Genomic DNA, 18200 nt, shown 5'->3' on the forward strand with positions numbered 1-18200 from the left:
GCTGTTGTTTTTCTCTTTCTAGAGCCGATGCTTAATCTCATTTAGTTGTAATGCACCTGCGTGGGGCTGGAGAAGATAAACGACTCCATGCTCATTTCCACAGTGAGATTTTTCAGTGCAAAAAATAGTCTGAAGCGCTTTTTATCTGTAGTCTGTGCCGAGGTTGTGTGTGTACAGACTCAACACAAGCAGCCAAGGACACAACGGGAAGGAGCACTGCAAAATATTCTCACTTAGCAGACAGTGAGAGGAAATCCACAGAGTAATTTATGAGCCAAGCTTCCTTTGAGATTAGACAGGAGAAAATATTTCAACTGAGGTGGAAAGCCCTTTTCTTACCGGTAAAGCCCTGATGACAATTTCAAACAATGCAAAGTCAAAGTTCTGTTGTAAAGCGTAGCATTCACCTTCAAATTCAAGAATATCATGGGAATATTTGTTCACACAACCACTATTACATATTTTGTTTAATTAATTTTACTATGCATTTTTGATCATTTATGCTAAGTATTAGATTATAATGCTTGAAATAATGTTATCATTTATAATTTAAATGTTAAATATATATATATATATATATATATATATATATATATATATATATATATATATATATATATATATATATATATATATATAGTGTATACTGTATTTTGATAATAACCATAACTGAGGTTAATATATGATGTGAATGTATAAGTTTATGTTAACTATTGCATAATGCTGATCTAGCCAGTACTGGTTTAAAATCATATAGTACATCTGTAAAGCCATCTTCAGTGTTAAATACACCAAAGCCTATAGTCTGGTCCAGTCAGAAGCAAAGGAAATGCATCGTCTCCTGCAAACATGCATAGGAAGAATGGAATTATAGAGTGATGTGTGTCTAAAGCCCATCTGTGGACGGTCTGGTTTTGTGGTGGGGCTGCAGTCTTGGTTGAAGGGACACGGTCAGAACAATGAATTCAAGAAGAAAATGTTTAAGAAGTGAAAGGGTCCTCACCAGCGTGAAAAATGCATTTGTCTTCGTTCTTAAAATCCCAGTACCCACGCATAAGATTTATCGTCCATTAGTTCTTGGTTCACTTTATCTGGATGGGGGTGGTGTAACTCAAGACAATCTCACACATAGGCTTATGTGATATTTTCTGTAAATATTAACTGAAGAGATTTGCTTCATTATCTGTTTGCAAAGCAGTAAAGCTTAGTAAATATGAGATACAGACTGTAGTTGTAGTTTGTGTTATAAAATAAATGCTCAGGCATGTTTTAGTTTTCAGAAAAGGGTCAGACTTCTTTTATGATTAATTAAATGCGCAGCTAATTAGCAAGTTCTAAGTACAAGGCTTTACTGAAACAATTACAACACTATAGTGACTGAAAGAGTGACAGAAAGAGAAACAAGAGTGCAGAGCTGTTTTGCAATATACATTATTATTATTATTATTATTATTATTATTAATAGTAGTAGTAGTAGTAGTATTTTACCCTGACTATATGTCCACTGTAACCTCACAACAAAAGTAAAATATAATATAGGTCAATATATAATTTGTAGTTGCATTAAAATGCTTCATATATCCTATATATTTGTGAACCTCTCTGTGAAATCCTGGCTAAAGTTTCAAAATCTAATTATGAGATACAGTAAAAAGCATCAACGTTTGATTTCAGCCGTTTATTTCACTATGATTTCAATCTTTGACAGAGTCTTACTCAGTCAATATTAAAGATATCAAGGTTACATTTTCACAGAATGTTCTTTACCTTATGAAGGATGATTTTATGTAGAAATAGTTGATCACAAAAAAAAATGGCTTTAGGGTTTTCACAGATAGGGTCAAATTTTGAATGCAAATATCGTGTTTATACATATCCACAACTGGCCTGAAACTCTCTCTCACTGGCTCTGTTCAATAACTCCATCTGTATTATCCAGCCCTGCTAATAACTGTGATAGAGAAATCTGACATCTTGTTAGTTTGGGTTTGATGGATTAGCTTTACCTGTCAACCAGTTTGTGGATTCCACTGGCTTTGAGTGAATACTTTCCCTTATAGACACTTGAGACAGGAAGGCCCACATATTTGCATGTCCTTTGACCCCAAGAAACAGTTGATCACCTGAAAACACGTTAGAGCCGGGGCAGGTGTTTCTCCAGACAGCCAGCCGGGAAACTGAAAGGTGTTATTTGAGACCTTCTAATGACAAGGGTATAGAAGCATTTCGAGTAATATGGGTCTTTATTACTGATGTATGAGGGTGGCTTTCTGACGGCATGATGCAGGCTGGAGGAATGTCACAGGAATGTTTGATCTGGTCGTTCCGAACCATTGACCAGCTCATTACATGTAACGATGTTACTGGGTGTTGTGCATGAATTTATCTATTCATTTACTCTCTTTAAATAGTTAAACACATGCTAGATGTCAGGAGCATCTTTTTTCTTTAAATAATCTTGTAATACCCACAATATATCACCTTTTTTACCATTGCGTGACCATCAGAGGTCTGATGAAGCGTCGTGGTGGGGGAGGGGGTTCAGTGCTCCATGTGCTGATCGGACCCTCCATTACCCAGAGTGCCATCTCAATGGGGACGGTGAGGCAGAAGACAGAGCGATGGCTTCATCTGACCCCTTTGTTTCCCCTCACCATGTCGAGGAACTTGACAAAGGCTGATGGTCTTTAGATAATGATCCTTCACTTTGGGCCGAATACATAACAAGCGCTGTTCATCGGGGCGTAAGGGAGAATCCCTCAACGCTGGGCATTACTTATGCTCTTTTTGAATTATTTAGCAAAGTTTGTTTAGCGTTAACTGCATGAGTGACCAGGCAAAGATCGCTATCCCCGAGTCCATGCTAGTCTGCCTGAGGCGCCTGGCGCTCTTAATGCATCTGTTATTTTTGCATGTTATGCCCCATTATTCCATTATTTACATTTCCAAGTCTTTTTAGCATTACCACATGATATATGTATTTTTTATAAGTCACTATGGAGAATATTCTGGTCAGAGAGGACTATGTAAAACTGTGTGGTGTTAAGGAGCTTTTGGCAGATTTTGATGCTAATTAGCTGCTCTTGAACCCCATTTGAATGCTTTACTGAACAGATGTATCCGATTTGTCTTACGGAGGCCTTTTTGCACCCTGTAGTGAAGCTGCTGCCATCTTTTGTCTGCATATGAAGTTTTATATGCAGTCTGTTAATACACTTTGTACCAGGATTTGAACAACAAGGCTCATTCAGCTCAGTCAGTGTGTAGTTCAATATCAGTGTAATGAGATAGATTTTGAAATGAATTTATTATGAAATCAAGCATTTCGTTCAGCACCTCGTTCATTCATTTATTATTCAACATAGACCGATTAACCTGATCAAAAGGGACAGTGCAGACTTATAAACTGTTCCAAAATATATATATTTTTAAATAAATGCTATGCTTTTGAACTTTCTGTTTATTGAAGAATCCTGAAAAAAATAAATATAATAAAAATATTTGATTTGTTTGATTTGATCATGATATTGCATTTAGTACTGTAAATGTAACTACTGCCTAGTCTGTTATTTTTGCCATTTCACATTATTTTATGTGTTGTATGTATATGTATGCAGTCAATCCTGCTGTTGTCTTGCAGGGTACTTTTCTTCCTCCTCAGCATCAGCAGCAGATACTTTCTCAGCATGCCTCCAGAGCTTTTCCATTTCCTTTGATCTGTTTTTCTTTCCATGAGAATGCTTGGTTGAATTCTTGCAGATAATTGATATTGCAAGCATATAAAAAAGCATATAATTTAAAAGTGCTTTTAACCTGATGCTTAATAAAAATTTCTGAAATAAATAAATAAATGGTCTACACTGATTTGTATATTCTTGTATATTTCTTTGATATTACTCAATGACATTTTAAAAGTTGAGGTTATTGTCCTTATTGTCATTCCTTGTAAATACAGTCCTGTCATCCCACTTTCCCTGCAGACACGAGTTTCAAAACCTCATGCCTAATTGTAGAGGTTTTACACTGGTATGTTTTTGACTGCCATCTCAAATCTTTCATGTTTACACAACAAAACCATTTCTTTCTTCATGGGTGGATGCTTTCCCCAGGTTGTCTGTTTTGCAAAAACATAGGCATACACTTTTTTTGATTCATCTTATTCCCTTCATTTAGACCTTGAACAGACATAGTGGTGTTATGTTTGGGCAAGTTATGTTACTAATGTTCTTTGACATGGTATTTTGACTGAATCACCAGCTCCTCCAGTGTCAGGTGATCTGAATTTCAATGATGTCTGAACTGTAGATGTTTACATGAAAACATGCACAAAAGCCTTAAAGTTGAGAGCAGAGCTGATTAAACTCACGGTTATCACGGAGTGTAAAAGTCTTGTTGGGAGAATGTGAGGTTTTGCCATCTGAGCCCCAAAGACAAAAGAGGTAGCAAATCCTTTCATGAACATTCCTAATTAGCCCCCGTTTACCCTTATTCTGTTATGGTTTTGCTGGCCCAAAGTTCAAGGGAATCAGACTTACCCCCCCCCCCCCCCCACTTGGTTTTCTACAGCTGCCACAAGGATATTTTATCCCTTCTTCAGTCCGACCCCCCCACACGCCAAGACATTATTGTATCTGCCCTGCCCTACAAAGAGCTCAAGTCTTTTTCCTAGTTTCAAGCAGTGGATTCACCGAACCCAAAGAGAGAAGAGAGATTATTGCAGAGTTCATATGATCTAGCAGAATTAGTTAATCCCAAATCTACACAATCAAAACAGATGAATCAATAACTTGTTGAGAAAACATGTCAAAATAGAAAATAATTATTAAAGGGCTAGTTAACCCAAAACTAAAAAATCTGTTATTATGTACTCACCCGGGTTATCATAGTTAACTACTGTGCATCTAATACTGAAACTAAAATGAAAACCATAAAAAAACATCATTACTTGAAATAAAATAAAATAAACATTAACGGAAGTACAGTAAAATATAAAATGGCAGCATTTCATATTTTAATTGTTTAACTAGATATATAAAAAATAACTAAAACTAAAATAGAAATAAAATGAACTCAAACAATATAGATATTATGGTAGCACTTTAGAATAGGTAACACTTGTTAACTATTAACTATGACATTTCTCTCAATAAATTCTTAATTTGATGCTTATTAATAGTTAGTAAGGTAGTCGTTAGGTTTAGGTATTGGGTAAGATTAGGGATGTAGAATAAGGTCAAGTAAAATAAGGCATTAATGTGTTCTTAATTAGCACTAATACATGGGTAATATTCTAGTAATATGCATGCTAATAAGCAACAAATAGGTGTTACCTATTCTAAAGTGTTACCGACATTATATATAAGCATGCAGTGAGACCCTTTGACAAGTAAAAAATTATAATAAAAAATTATAATAAAAAGTTAAGAATTTATAAGAAATTATAAAGTTAAAATCAAACTACTATTTTTATTTTTAAATGTATTCTTTATTGGTGCTTCCTTCTGGATTATTACGTTAGGACAGCTGTATGACTGACATTTTGACTTCATGTCCACCCAAGAATATTAAAGTGTTATATGAATGAAAATGTATTCCCCCAAACTTAAGCATGCAGCATATGACATTGTGTCATATTAGTATTGTTCCAGCGGTGATCATTTTAAACAGAGAGCTGATTTTCCATTGTGTTACTCTGTGCTACATGACCGATTCCTTGGATCTTTGAATGTGTCAAGAGACTGAAGAGGGGATTAAAAATTATACAGCTGAACTGGACCACTTCAAATGAATAGTGCCGGATTAGTGTGTGTGTGTGTGTGTGTGCATGCTTGTAGGATTTCAATTAGCTGGTGTGTGATTCTGATCCAACGTGACTCCTTTGGTTTTGGCCGGGTGCACTATAGGGCACAGGCATTGCTCGATGGCATTTGGCTTTGTTGAGATGGCACTGTGCTCTCTCAAATGAATGGAGATGTGCAGCTTCATCTGTGTTATTGTCCGTTCTTGTCGTATTGTGGCTTTCCAATGAATTTAGCTTTATAATAAACTGTTTTGAATAAGTTATGCAATATTTGTATTTATTTTCTATTCATGGCATAGATAAGGATTGTGCTATTGTAATATCAACCTCTTGTATAATGTTTTCCTTCTAGGTGAATTACTGAGATTCAGGTGTTTGTGGCAGGCTGCTCTTCTCCTTTCACTTCTCAAACCTGTGCGAAATCTGGTCCAACAAGTTCTGGAAGTCACAAGAGAGGATTTGCATTTCTTTCCCTCCATTAATGGGAGCGACTGCATTCACAGGCCAATTCACAACCTGGAGTATTGTGTTTCTGACCTGAGTTAGTCTTACTCACCTGGCAGTGGCTCAGGCAGCAACTCCAGGGCCCTTGTCCTGCTGGGAGCCTCTTTCCTCAGCCGTCAGCCGGTGACCTGCAGTAATGAGATGACATGAATGTGACTGGATGTGTCATGCTGTACAGAGAGGAAGTCAGGCTTTCATTGAGTCATATCACAGGTGCTAAACACTAAAACAAGCACTTTGCTTTAAAAGTAGCATAATACATGCAGCCAAACTACTAATTTTGCATGATTTGGAGTGAATTGTTCTTTTTTTTTCAACAATGCCTCAGCCAAAACATCAGAAATTGCGATATAGGTTTAAGCATTTCTTACTAAATAGAAAGAAAAAGAAACTAAACATTACTATTCACATTATTTGTACATGCAATTAAGTGATCAAAAGTGATAGTAAAGACATGCATAATATTACAAAAAAGTTATGTTTTAAATAAATACTGTTCTGTAAATATTAAGCAACACACTTGTTTCCTCATTGATAATAATTAGAAATATTTATTGAGCAGCAAATCTGCATATTAGTATGATTTCTGAAGGATCATGTGACATTGAAGACTGTTGTAATTACTTATGAAAAATTAGATTTCATATTCATCACAGGTTTCAATTACATTAAAATATATTAAAATATAAAATGTTAATAGTATTTCACAATATTACTGTTTTCACTGTATTTCTCATTAAATGAATTCAGTCTTTCTGAGCATAAATATTTTAAAAATCATAGCCACCCCAAACATTTAAACAGTTGTATATTTCAACAAATTCAGCATAGTCTTATTTGTTTCTGTTAGTTCATTTGAGCAGAACACATCTGAGACCGAAAGTTTATGCTTAAAGGAATAGTTCACACAAAAATGAAATTTTTGTCATCAGTTACTCTCCATCATGTCGTATCTTTTTTATGCTGAACATAAAAGTGCTTTAATGCAGCATGGTCCTCTTCAACCCTCTCTAAACAACAGAATAGTCTGCTTAAACAAACCGACAACCGCAGTTTCCATTTTCCAGAGCGACTCGCAGGCGTGTAGGCTTTGATGACAGCTATTGCTCATGGCAGGCACCTGGCAAAGCTTTAGAGGAGATGGGGCACTGAAGTTCAACCTCAGGCACTTCCTGATTGGTCTGGAAGGTTGCCTTTGAATGTCAGAGTAATTGTTATGTGCCCTGTTTGGAAACGGATGTATTTCAATTAAATATATTTGACTGGCATGAGTTGCAGTTGTCATTACTGTGATTAGAATGTCAACGCTTGAAATAAAATAATTCAAATAATTATGAAGAAATTATGATCTCTTATCAACCATGTTCTGTTCTGAGTTGTGGCCTGGGATGAAGCTTAATAGTCTTAAACAGACTCACAAATAACAGATAAAGCTGAATAAGACGACTCTGGTCTAAGGACACCTGTGTGTTGAAACCAAATCCATGTTTTTTTATCAGTAGGATGAATTTTTGTTACTCTAGGCTTTCCTCACTTAATGTATTCCCTCTTCGTGTCACAGTCTCATACTGGGGTGATTTTATCAGAGATTCAAATTATTTCACCTGCAGGTACTCTCTATCTTGGCTAAAAATGATGTTAATCAATTTTAAGAACAAATGCAATAAACCTCTTTGCATTGGCTATTTAAGTTTAGATTTTGTTTAGATAGCCAGATAATATATGTTACATATATATCCATCTTTAAAGTTAGATATAGTAGATATAGTTAGATACACTAAATATATTTCACTAAATAATTGAAATAGTTGTCTTTTTTTTCATTTCTTTTGTGAAACAGTGAGCAGTTTTTTGTGCTGCTCTGTTCCATAACATTAAAATGAAAGCAGAGGCTGTCAAGCTCCCAAAATATAAGTAACAATAAAAAGTAACAGTAACTTATTTATTCTCATAATAAATAACACATTATAGAGGTCACCACATTTATTTATCTGACACACATTAAGGTGTGTCAGATATTAAAATATTAAAAATAGCACAGAGGTCATATGCACTACTTACTGTCAGTGAGTAATTCATATGACTTCTGTGCTATTTTTAATATTTATTGTGAACTGGATTTATGGTGTTTGTTTTTTTTTTTGTTTTTGTTTTTTTTCATTTATTTATTTATTTATTGGTGCTTGACGGACCCTGACAGAGCAGCATGAACTCTTATCACCTTTGGTGTTCTTCTGAAGAAAAACGTTTTACAGGTTTGGAACAACATGAGGGAGAATAAATTATGTCCCAACATCCATTTCTGGATGGACTGTCCCTGTAATCTTTTCTTCTGTCGAAACTACAATTGCACAAATGTGTCATTAAGTTAATTACTTTTAAGTAATTACCTGGCTTTTTCTTTTAAAGATTTATCACCGTGCATCTGCATCTCTGTTCAGCATCCACATGAATCACATTTCCCCTTGTTATATTCTTACTAATATAATACTGAAAGCCCAGGGGAAAATCCAATTTATTATCTTCAGACTTAACTTATAATAGAGATCACCACATTTATCAAAGGTGTGTCAAAACATTCTTAAATTGTTTGTTGTCATTCCCAGTTGACGAACAGCTTGTGGGACCAATCTACAGCTAAAAACGAAAACCGATATGTACTTCTGTGTTCCTTTTCAATACCGCTTTAGACCTTCAGCGGTGAAAGCGGATCACTTTGAGGAAACCTGATGCTCTCTAACATGGCTGTGCTGTGCCACTCTGCATTGTCTGAGAGGTCAGGAGCTACACAGCAGCAGGAGCTCAAGGCTGCCCGGTGTCGGTCTGTTGAATCATTTTTCTGAGACCAGCATGGCTAACACAATAAACACGAGGAAATCTGTTTTTCCCGCCTTAAACAGGAAAGCCATTAAAATCCTACTGGACATGTATCACTTTAGGGACTCCTATCAGTTACAGTCTCTAGTAGTACCCTTCTAATACATTGATTGCACCGATTTCTGTTGACTTTGAATGGATGCAAAGAAAAAAAGAAAATTGATTACTATTATTATTATTTTAGTTTTTATATAAAATACAGTTCTAAGGGTTTGGGTTTTTTCCCATCTGTGTTCACAGAGATATGCTGGGATTGTTGCTCTTGATTAAAGGGGAATTACTTGCTAAATAAAAGGAGGGTCAAATCCTTATTAATGAAGCACAGAAAGTACCAAAAATTGGCTATGCTTTGAAGATGTGCTTTCTCGCCTTCCAGGTTCAGATTTGTAAGTGAATGAACTGATGGAGATGGGAAAAAATTAAAAATACTTTTCTGCTGGTTGTCTTCATTTTATATTAAAAGTCAATGAGCTGCTTTGGTCTGGTATGCTGTAAATTAACCAAATATCTTCTGAAAAGAGTGCTCTGATTCGCTGATATACCTGATGACTAAAATATAATCTCATAAACTTTACAGCAGTTCTTCTTTACAAGAAAAGTGGGGTCCATTTAATTTACTTTTTTTTTTTTTTTTTTGGTTGTTGAAGGATATTTTTTACTTCATGTTGAAAGTAAATTGAATAGCTTTCTCATGCTTGGATTTATGAGTCAGCTTTTTTTCCCATGGGGAATTCAATTTGTGAGTTGTAAACAGAGTTAGGGAAATTGATTCACCAAAATGAATGGATTGATTACTGGCTGGCTCGCCATCTGACTTGCTGAAGAAAGCACACAAAGCGGTTTAGTCAAGCACTTCTGAAAAATGTGTAATCTGCCCCAGCTTTCGTTTCAGTAACATAAACCACACAGCTCTGTGTTTAAGCCATGTGCTTTTCTCCAGGCTTATTTTAGGATTTCTGTTGAACAAGTATCACACCAAAAAACAGCATAGATCCTTCTCATATTTCAACCTTTGTAAATTTAAATATTAAATATTTAAATGAACATACATAGTGGAAATGAAATTTATATTAGTTTTTACTTTTAAGTAAAAATGCTAAACATTATTTTTTTTTAGGCAAATGTTAAATAAAATCTATTAAAAATATCCCACGTGAACATTCTTATCCAATGAATCTGATCACATTTAATAGACTATAAATATATAACTATCCATTTTGTGGTGTTCGTCAAAGATGTCATTGTGAGCATGGCATTCAGTAATTGAAAACAATGGATGAGTGTTTGTTCTGCTGCCAAAAACCAAAGCGAACGGCTAAGAGGGTCACTGTTGCTGAGGGCAGGACACTGGCAGACTGCTGACATTGTCACTGATATAATGAAGCACTTGCTGGAATAACAAGCATGCCTCTTTGTGCCCGGTGTTCTGGAGAGGGATAACACTGCTTTTGAACTGATTTAATCCTATAGAGTTTCCTTTCTATCTTCAGCAGCTGTTTCTTTAATCCCTTTAGTGCCTATAGTTAAGTTGTTTCGTATGACCCTGGTAGTATGTTTTCTGAAGAAATGGTTGTTTTGTTCATCAGGTGCCGTGTTGGATCTGGATACCTGCTCATGTGAGTTTTCCTCCAGCTATGGAACCCTGGCCTCTCATGGCCTGGGGCCTGATGCTGACCGCCATCATCAAAGTGGTTCAATCGAGGGACTTCACGGAAAAAGATATTATTTTTCTCCATCCCTCAAGTAAGTATTTCCTCTTAGATTCTGTCAAAACCTTGAAGATAAAATGGATATAATTAATGTTTTTCCTGGGTTATTTGGAATAACAAAAGAGTCAGAAATCAGTTCTATAGATCCTTTATGGGGTTCTAGATTTTATATTGTGTCCTAATAGTTGGTTCCAGGATGTATCAGTGGTTGAGCATCAGGCCAGTGATCCGTAGCTAAACTCAGTGTCTCAGCTGACATACCGGCTGGGTTAAGATCCCCCACCCTGACACTCATGGATTGCCCATCATCCCTCCTGATGCGAAATCAGTTGTTTATAGCATGTGGCATCAGCCATGGCACCATGGGACAGTGTACTGTAGCCTATTCTGCCCGAGATTTTCTACTTTGAGTCTAATTTGATTTGTGTCTTGAAATGCTTAAAATGGCTGTTATGCTCATTAAATATACATCAAATAAACTTAATCAAGTAATTAACAAACATGAATGTGGTAGCACTTTAGAATAGGGAACACTTATTCACCATTAACTAAAACTTTTCCCTCATTAAATTCCTTATTTGGTGCTTATTAATAGTTATTAAGGTACTTGTTATGTTTAGCTATTGGGTAAGATTAGGGATGTAGAATAAGGCATTAATATGTGCTTATATGCGTTCTAATAATCAACTAGTTAAGAAAAAGTTTCTTATTCTCATCAAGGCTGTATTTATTTGGAAGTACAATAATAATAAAAAACCTACCATTAAAATATATTATGACAATTTAAAATAATTGTTTTCTACTTGAATATATAAGTGTTGAAAATAGCTGGGCTGTAATATATTTGTGGAAACCAAGATGCTTTATTACAGGATTCTTTGATGAATATAAATTAATTCATGTATTTACTTTTGATCAGTTGACCCGTCTTTGACTTAAAACATATATAGATATACAGTATTTGGATAAATACAAATATAAGTTGTATGATACAGCACATATATACAACTTACAGAAAAACAAATACTTTGGAAATGTATATTAGTGAAAGCAATAAGACTTTCTGAACATTTTCCATTTAGAAATGGAACCAGAATCATTACGTTCCTCATGGTTCCCATTCCTATTCTTCCTATATATATATATATATATATATATATATATATATATATATATATATATATATATATATATATATATATATATATATAGGTAAAAATTGATAGCCTGAATGCACTGTAAATCGCTTTGGATTAAAAAAAAAATAAAAAAAATTAATATATATATATATATATATATATATATATATATATATATATATATATATATATATATATATATATATATACATGTGGTAATGTTCAAGTACAATTTGGCTATAATGAAAGAGACTGGAGGTTGGTTTCAGTTCTGTTGAATGAATTAATCTCTGAAATCCCAAACTCTTTCATCACAGTGAGCAGGACCTCCCAAAATCCTTTTAGCTGTGTGCTGGCTCACCAGTGTGCAGCTGGAGATATCCGTATCTGCTCAATGTCCCAGCGGGGATTGAGAGAGAGAGAGAGAGAGTGTGTGTGTGTGTGTGTGTGTGAGAGAGAGAGCGAGAGAGAGAGAGAGAGAGGTTAAAAGAAATCAGTTCTTATGAGATCCCAATATAGTTATGTACTAGCAGCGATTTTGTTACCTGCTGATATCCAGCTGTTGCATATTGATGGAGAGGATTTATTATGATGATGGAGTTCATTTTGTTTCATCACTACAGAGGGCAAGTGTGGATTTACAACCACATGAGATCATTCAGAAAACAAAACACACTCCAGCTGCTTAGCATAGTTAAGACTACTTTACAATGAGTGCTCACAAACACAACGGAACGCTATCAAAAATAAGCTCATTATAAAAGCTGAAAAACTCAAAAGCATGTTTGCAATCAATTATGTTACAATTTTTTTTTGTTTGTTTTCTTCTTTTTTGACATCAAAAATTAAACACCCAAACAAGACATGCATATTGAATTAGCTGGGGGGGGGTAATGTATCATTTTATTATTACATATTCATCAGATGGCTGTAAATATGTCTCTGACTGTTTATGTCTCACTGTTGTTTTACCTAAAATGTTTCTCTCAGCCCTTTAAATCTGTGCTGTGTCTAAGAGAGGTTATAGTCAGTTGTATCATTGCATTAATTATTGAGTGACCACTTTTATAAGAGTCACAAGAATTTGGGGGAGGTAACAGAAAAAGTGTAGGTCAAAAGCTTTGCGTATACAGAGTTATTTAGAGACTAAAGAAGTAATAACAGATCAGGGCTGTCCGGATGAATGAATGAATGAATGAATGAATGGTCTGTTTGAAATGGTCACTTGATCAGATTCTCAAATGTTTGCTGGGTGAGGTCAACACAAGGTTTTTCTTCTTAAAACTTTAAAACAAAAAAAGAGACAGATTTTTCTGTTTCTATATAATCTGATTGAGGAGCTCCAGAAAGAGAAAAAGCACACTGTATTCCCAAGAGCTTTTTTCACCTAAGAAATGACAGCTAAATGCTTGTGAAAGAGCACTTGATTAGATTGTGTCTCGTTCTGTATGCCAGATGATTTACAACAGTAAAAAATAATAGGAAATGTTTTTTGCGTACCTTATCATGATTTCATGAATTATTTCTGAAAATTGGTGTAATAGCTTCTGAAATTCATCTTTGTTGTAACAGGAATAAATTAAATTGTAAAATATAATATGAATGATTTTTTTAAAAAAATTGTAATAATATTACATTTTTTATATTACTGTTTATAATGTATTAATTAAAATATATTTTTAAAATGAATTAATACAATTAATACAATTGAAAAGTGCCACCTTGGTGAGAATAAGATGCTTTCAAAAACAAACAATGACAACACCAATAAAAAAAAAAAAAATTCACATAATAATATGCAAGTTTGACCAAAAGTTTTGCCATTACCAATAATTTCTTTTAACGTTGTTTATTATACATGTTTCCCCAGCAACTCCATATCCAGGAGGATTTAAATGTTTTACTTGTGAAGATGCACTTGACAACTATGAATGCAACCGCTGGGCTCCAGATCGCTACTGTCCACGAGGTACCAGCATCTCCATTACGTCCTCTGACAGACCCATCATTTCATTTCATCTTGCACTGTGTATCCTGAAACAAAAGTATTTCTGTCATTCTGTGAAACAACAATTTTTATTAAGGCATAATCTATCAATCTATCATGAATCAGTGATGGTGCGTTTAAATAGTCAAAGCACAGTGCAAGTGCAAAGCACAGTTGAAGTGCATTCATTAAATGCTCAGATAATAACTGAATAAGATGCAGCTGGGTCAGTATGTTTCAGGACCTGCTTTGCCCACGAGTTGCTCCATATGTATTCAGTTCATGTTTTTGCCGTGAATAGCCTTCCATATAAGGAAGGCTCTGTGCTGTGTCGTGTCTGATTTACAGCGGTGTGTTAATGACCCAGGAGCTGTAACCCCTTACAGACATTCATTCCTTCAGTTAAGCGCATGCTGCTGCAGAACATCTGCACATTTGCATGGAATGTATATATTTCCAGGAATGCTCAAATATGGTTGTGTTCAGTGTTTCCACATAGTTCTTAAATATGGTGCAATATTATGTTACTGTAAGACTCACACTTCAAGGGCACTTTTTAAAGATTTTTAAAGTGGCTGAGGGCGAGTTCTGCAAAAAAAAAAAAAAAAAAAAAATCCCTTGAGGAATATTGCTTTTTCACTGAAATCTGACTCCTTTATTAGAAAGAAGTGAAAGCTTTCTTTTGTGATGTATACTGTATGTCCTTGAGAAAACTAAGTAAAGCCCCTTTGTAACTTTTAGAGAGCAGATATTGCTACACACAACATAAGATGAGCTGGGATGGAAACACAGTGTCGGTGACAAAGCGTTGTGTGGCGCTGGAAGACTGTCTTGAAACAGGCTGCTCTGAGATGGACCATGAAGGAAACAAGGTGAGATACAACTCACATCTCATCAAGAAACTTTTGTTTCAGACCAAACACATCCAGTTTTTTTGTTTTGCTCGCCCTGCTGAAATCCATCCACGTTTATCTTCTCATCTCACTTCACACAGTGTACTTGAAGTGATCTTAAAGAAAACACGTGGAGGGGTTGATAAACACATTTGTGAATAGTTCTGCCGCCTGTAAGACACTAAACTCTTTAGTTAATCCATTTATCCTCTCAAGTGATTTCGCTGCAGATGCGATAAAGTTGTGCATAAAGTTATGCTGCCGTCTCTCAGTAATCCTTCTTTGAGTAATCCTTGCTGAAAGGTGCGCCCGGTCACTCCCTGAACTCTTTGTGTCTTACCTTTTACCTCTAGCACAGGACAGGAGTTATGCAGAGGGCAGGGGGCAGATGTGAGAAGGCCAGATTGAGAGATAAATGCGCTGTAAAGATGCCACAGCTACACTAAAAGGGAAAATTTAGAAGCCGAAGGTTCATTCTCAGGTTAAAAAGGTTTCATTTATTTGTGTTTGTCTGAAGTGATTTTTTTCTCTGTAGGTAAACTTGAAATAATGGTTGTTTAGTGTTTATGTTCAGACGGGTGATGTTGAGCCTTTTATTACAGTGCAGCACTGTACTGACACTCTGGCCTAATCTGAAGTATGCTATTAAACTTCAGCAACTGATTCAGCCCAAAACACTTAACACTGAGGAGTTGCTGTAAATCTTTATGAAACATTTAAGAAATTTGAGACTAAAATGTTTCCCATCTCCAACGTGAGTTCACTCCAGAATTAAGATTTCCTCAAGATTTACTTACACCCCATGTCATCCAAGATGTTCATGTATTTCTTTCTTTGGTTGAAAAGAAATGGAAAATTTTTTCTTCATATAGTGGACTTTAATAGGGACCAATGGGTTGGAGGTCCGAACTGTAGTTTCACTTCAGCTTCAGAGGTCTCTACACGATCCCAACAAAGGAATAAGGGTCTAGCAAAACAACTGGTCAATGTTAATATATAAACTTTTAAACCACAAATGCTCATCTTGCACTAGCTCTGCGCTGCGTGTCCTCGACTTCATGCATTGAGTGAATAATCTGTCAACAAAACTTCAGAGGAAATGCGCTTCCCGCAAAACAGTTAAGAGATATATATCCAAATTTATGGCCATGTTTTATTATTATTACGTTCCCTCGTTTTAGTTAAATCATGGCCATTATATGTACTAATTCGTCCACTTGTTTTAATGTAGTTACATTTTGGGCGACAAAATCATAAGTTGTTACAACATCATTTTAATTTGTGGCCACATTATTTTCTTTTTCCCCGCTTGTCATTAGAGTAACGTATTTTTTTTTCATTTAACACTTTGGCAAATGATCCCTTTCTTAATCTCTGCTTATTTATCATTTGTTTTTCTTTATGCAGGTGTGCACATCCTGTTGTGAGGGGAACATCTGTAACATGCCCCTCCCACGAAACGAGACTGATGCCATCTTTGCCACCACGTCTCCTATTAACGCCAGCATTCAGCCAGCACAGAGTCCCACGCTGCTGCTCTCTGTCTGTATCATCAGCCTGACGCTCCACAGTATTAACTGAGACAATCATCCGGAGTGGAATAAACCTTAACAGCAGTCAGTTAGGAAACCGTCGTCAGCTGTGGGCTTTACCTTTCTCAAAATGAAGTGTTAGCTCTTGGACTTTTTATTTCCTATGAATACATTTTTATGAATCATATACTAATGTTTGGTTTGGCTCAAGCTGAGTGGTTTTTCGTGATGGATGTGGGATGGGGATATTTATGGCAAAACTGACACAAACCTGCACATTTTCTTGTTTCGCATTTTATACGTTTGTATAGATATATTTATTTTTTTATCATCCGTTTTTGTAGGAAGCTGAACTGTTGACTATGAACATATTTTTCTGGGGGGGGTCAGGCTACATGAGTTTTCCAGCCAGCCCTCTCATTGTTCGAGTATTCTTGTCATCATGGAAAAGGGCTTGGCACCTATAGGATCCAAGTTCAGCGTGTCATCTATCATTCCTCGCTCCTATAAAAAGAACATTCTCTGTTTAGTTTTGCACTGTGTATTTGTGTCATAATGCAAGCACTTGTGTACAGATTGCCGTGTGGAAGTGGAGTGACTAGCATTGAACATCCATATATTTGATATATATGGTATATATCAATATTATGATATACATATGTATGTTCCTACACATTTGTCGGTCCATTGTTGTGTACTGTAATATTTCCTAATCAGAATTCCTGGCTGACTGTGTAATCAGCAAAAAGTGTTGAGTCTGCAGCGACAGTGTTATTTTTTTCAGGCGTTATGATTTGTTTAGGCGATGTGCCCAGCTGTAAATGAAGCTATTTCCCGTTTCTTCTCTGTCTTTTGTTGAGTTATGAAAAGGATTGTAACATTCACTGAATCATTTTGTTTAAATCAGTACAACATAAAGGGCAAGGTGATCACAGAAGGGCTGAAAACCTTTACTCAGGTAATTATGGACCAGTTAGTGCCAGTTTAGAAACACCTTTATCTTGAGTAGACCCGGCCGAACAATCTGAGCTTACATGCATTAAACATGGCTCTGAATGTGCTCTCATTAGCTCCGATTTATAACATTGTGTACATAAAAAGGTTTTTTAAAATCAGTTTTTACTCTCATCTTTAATATAAAAAAATAATAACACAGATTTGAAATAGGGTTGCATGAACTTTTTATACTTACAAAATTGTGAATGCTGCATGCCATCGTGTGCCAAGGCTACTTATAAATGTAGATATTTTTTTCTACGCTTGTTTGTAATATCCCTGTATATTCTTGTGTAAATAATTTTGGATGTGTTTTTAAATCACACCTCTGGAGTACATCGGTAACACTTGTGTGGTCTCTTACCTGTGTTGTATGTATTCAGTTGAAATGTTTACTGATGTTTTGTTTACTGATAATAAAATAAATATTAATTAAGTTTGTTTTGGCTAAAATACACACCTCATGATTCAACAAGACAAAATCAAATGAGTTTGTCAGTGTTCTCTTCAAATAATGCTTGCATTGGCTATTCACACATATTTCTGTTTTCTTAAATGTAAATTTTCCTCTGAACCCTTACATTCACTGTCCATTTTCCACTCAAAAAGGAAAGGTAAAGCTAAACTTTCTCAATTTGGCACACACACACATAAAATTATAATAATAATAATTATTTTATATATATATATATATATATATATATATATATATATATATATATATATATATATATATATATATATATATATATATATATAATCT

The 18200-nt window shown here is 35.2% G+C and overlaps 1 protein-coding gene across 1 annotated transcript in view; it reads left to right on the forward strand.

Annotated features, from left to right (window-relative positions):
- Positions 1 to 17873, forward strand: part of LOC113108122 (ly6/PLAUR domain-containing protein 6) — a 19740-nt gene extending 1867 nt beyond the window's left edge. Inside the window, exons 2-5 of the mRNA XM_026270953.1 lie at positions 10768 to 10924; positions 13900 to 13998; positions 14758 to 14888; positions 16317 to 17873. Of these exons, the coding sequence (XP_026126738.1) occupies positions 10816 to 10924; positions 13900 to 13998; positions 14758 to 14888; positions 16317 to 16490 (513 nt within the window). The 5' untranslated portion in view covers positions 10768 to 10815 and the 3' untranslated portion in view covers positions 16491 to 17873. The remainder of the gene's footprint in view (positions 1 to 10767; positions 10925 to 13899; positions 13999 to 14757; positions 14889 to 16316) is intronic.
- Positions 17874 to 18200: the final 327 nt, after the last annotated feature.

This window comes from Carassius auratus, chromosome 9, assembly GCF_003368295.1.
Source record: "Carassius auratus strain Wakin chromosome 9, ASM336829v1, whole genome shotgun sequence".
In the NCBI taxonomy this organism is placed as follows: domain Eukaryota; kingdom Metazoa; phylum Chordata; class Actinopteri; order Cypriniformes; family Cyprinidae; genus Carassius; species Carassius auratus.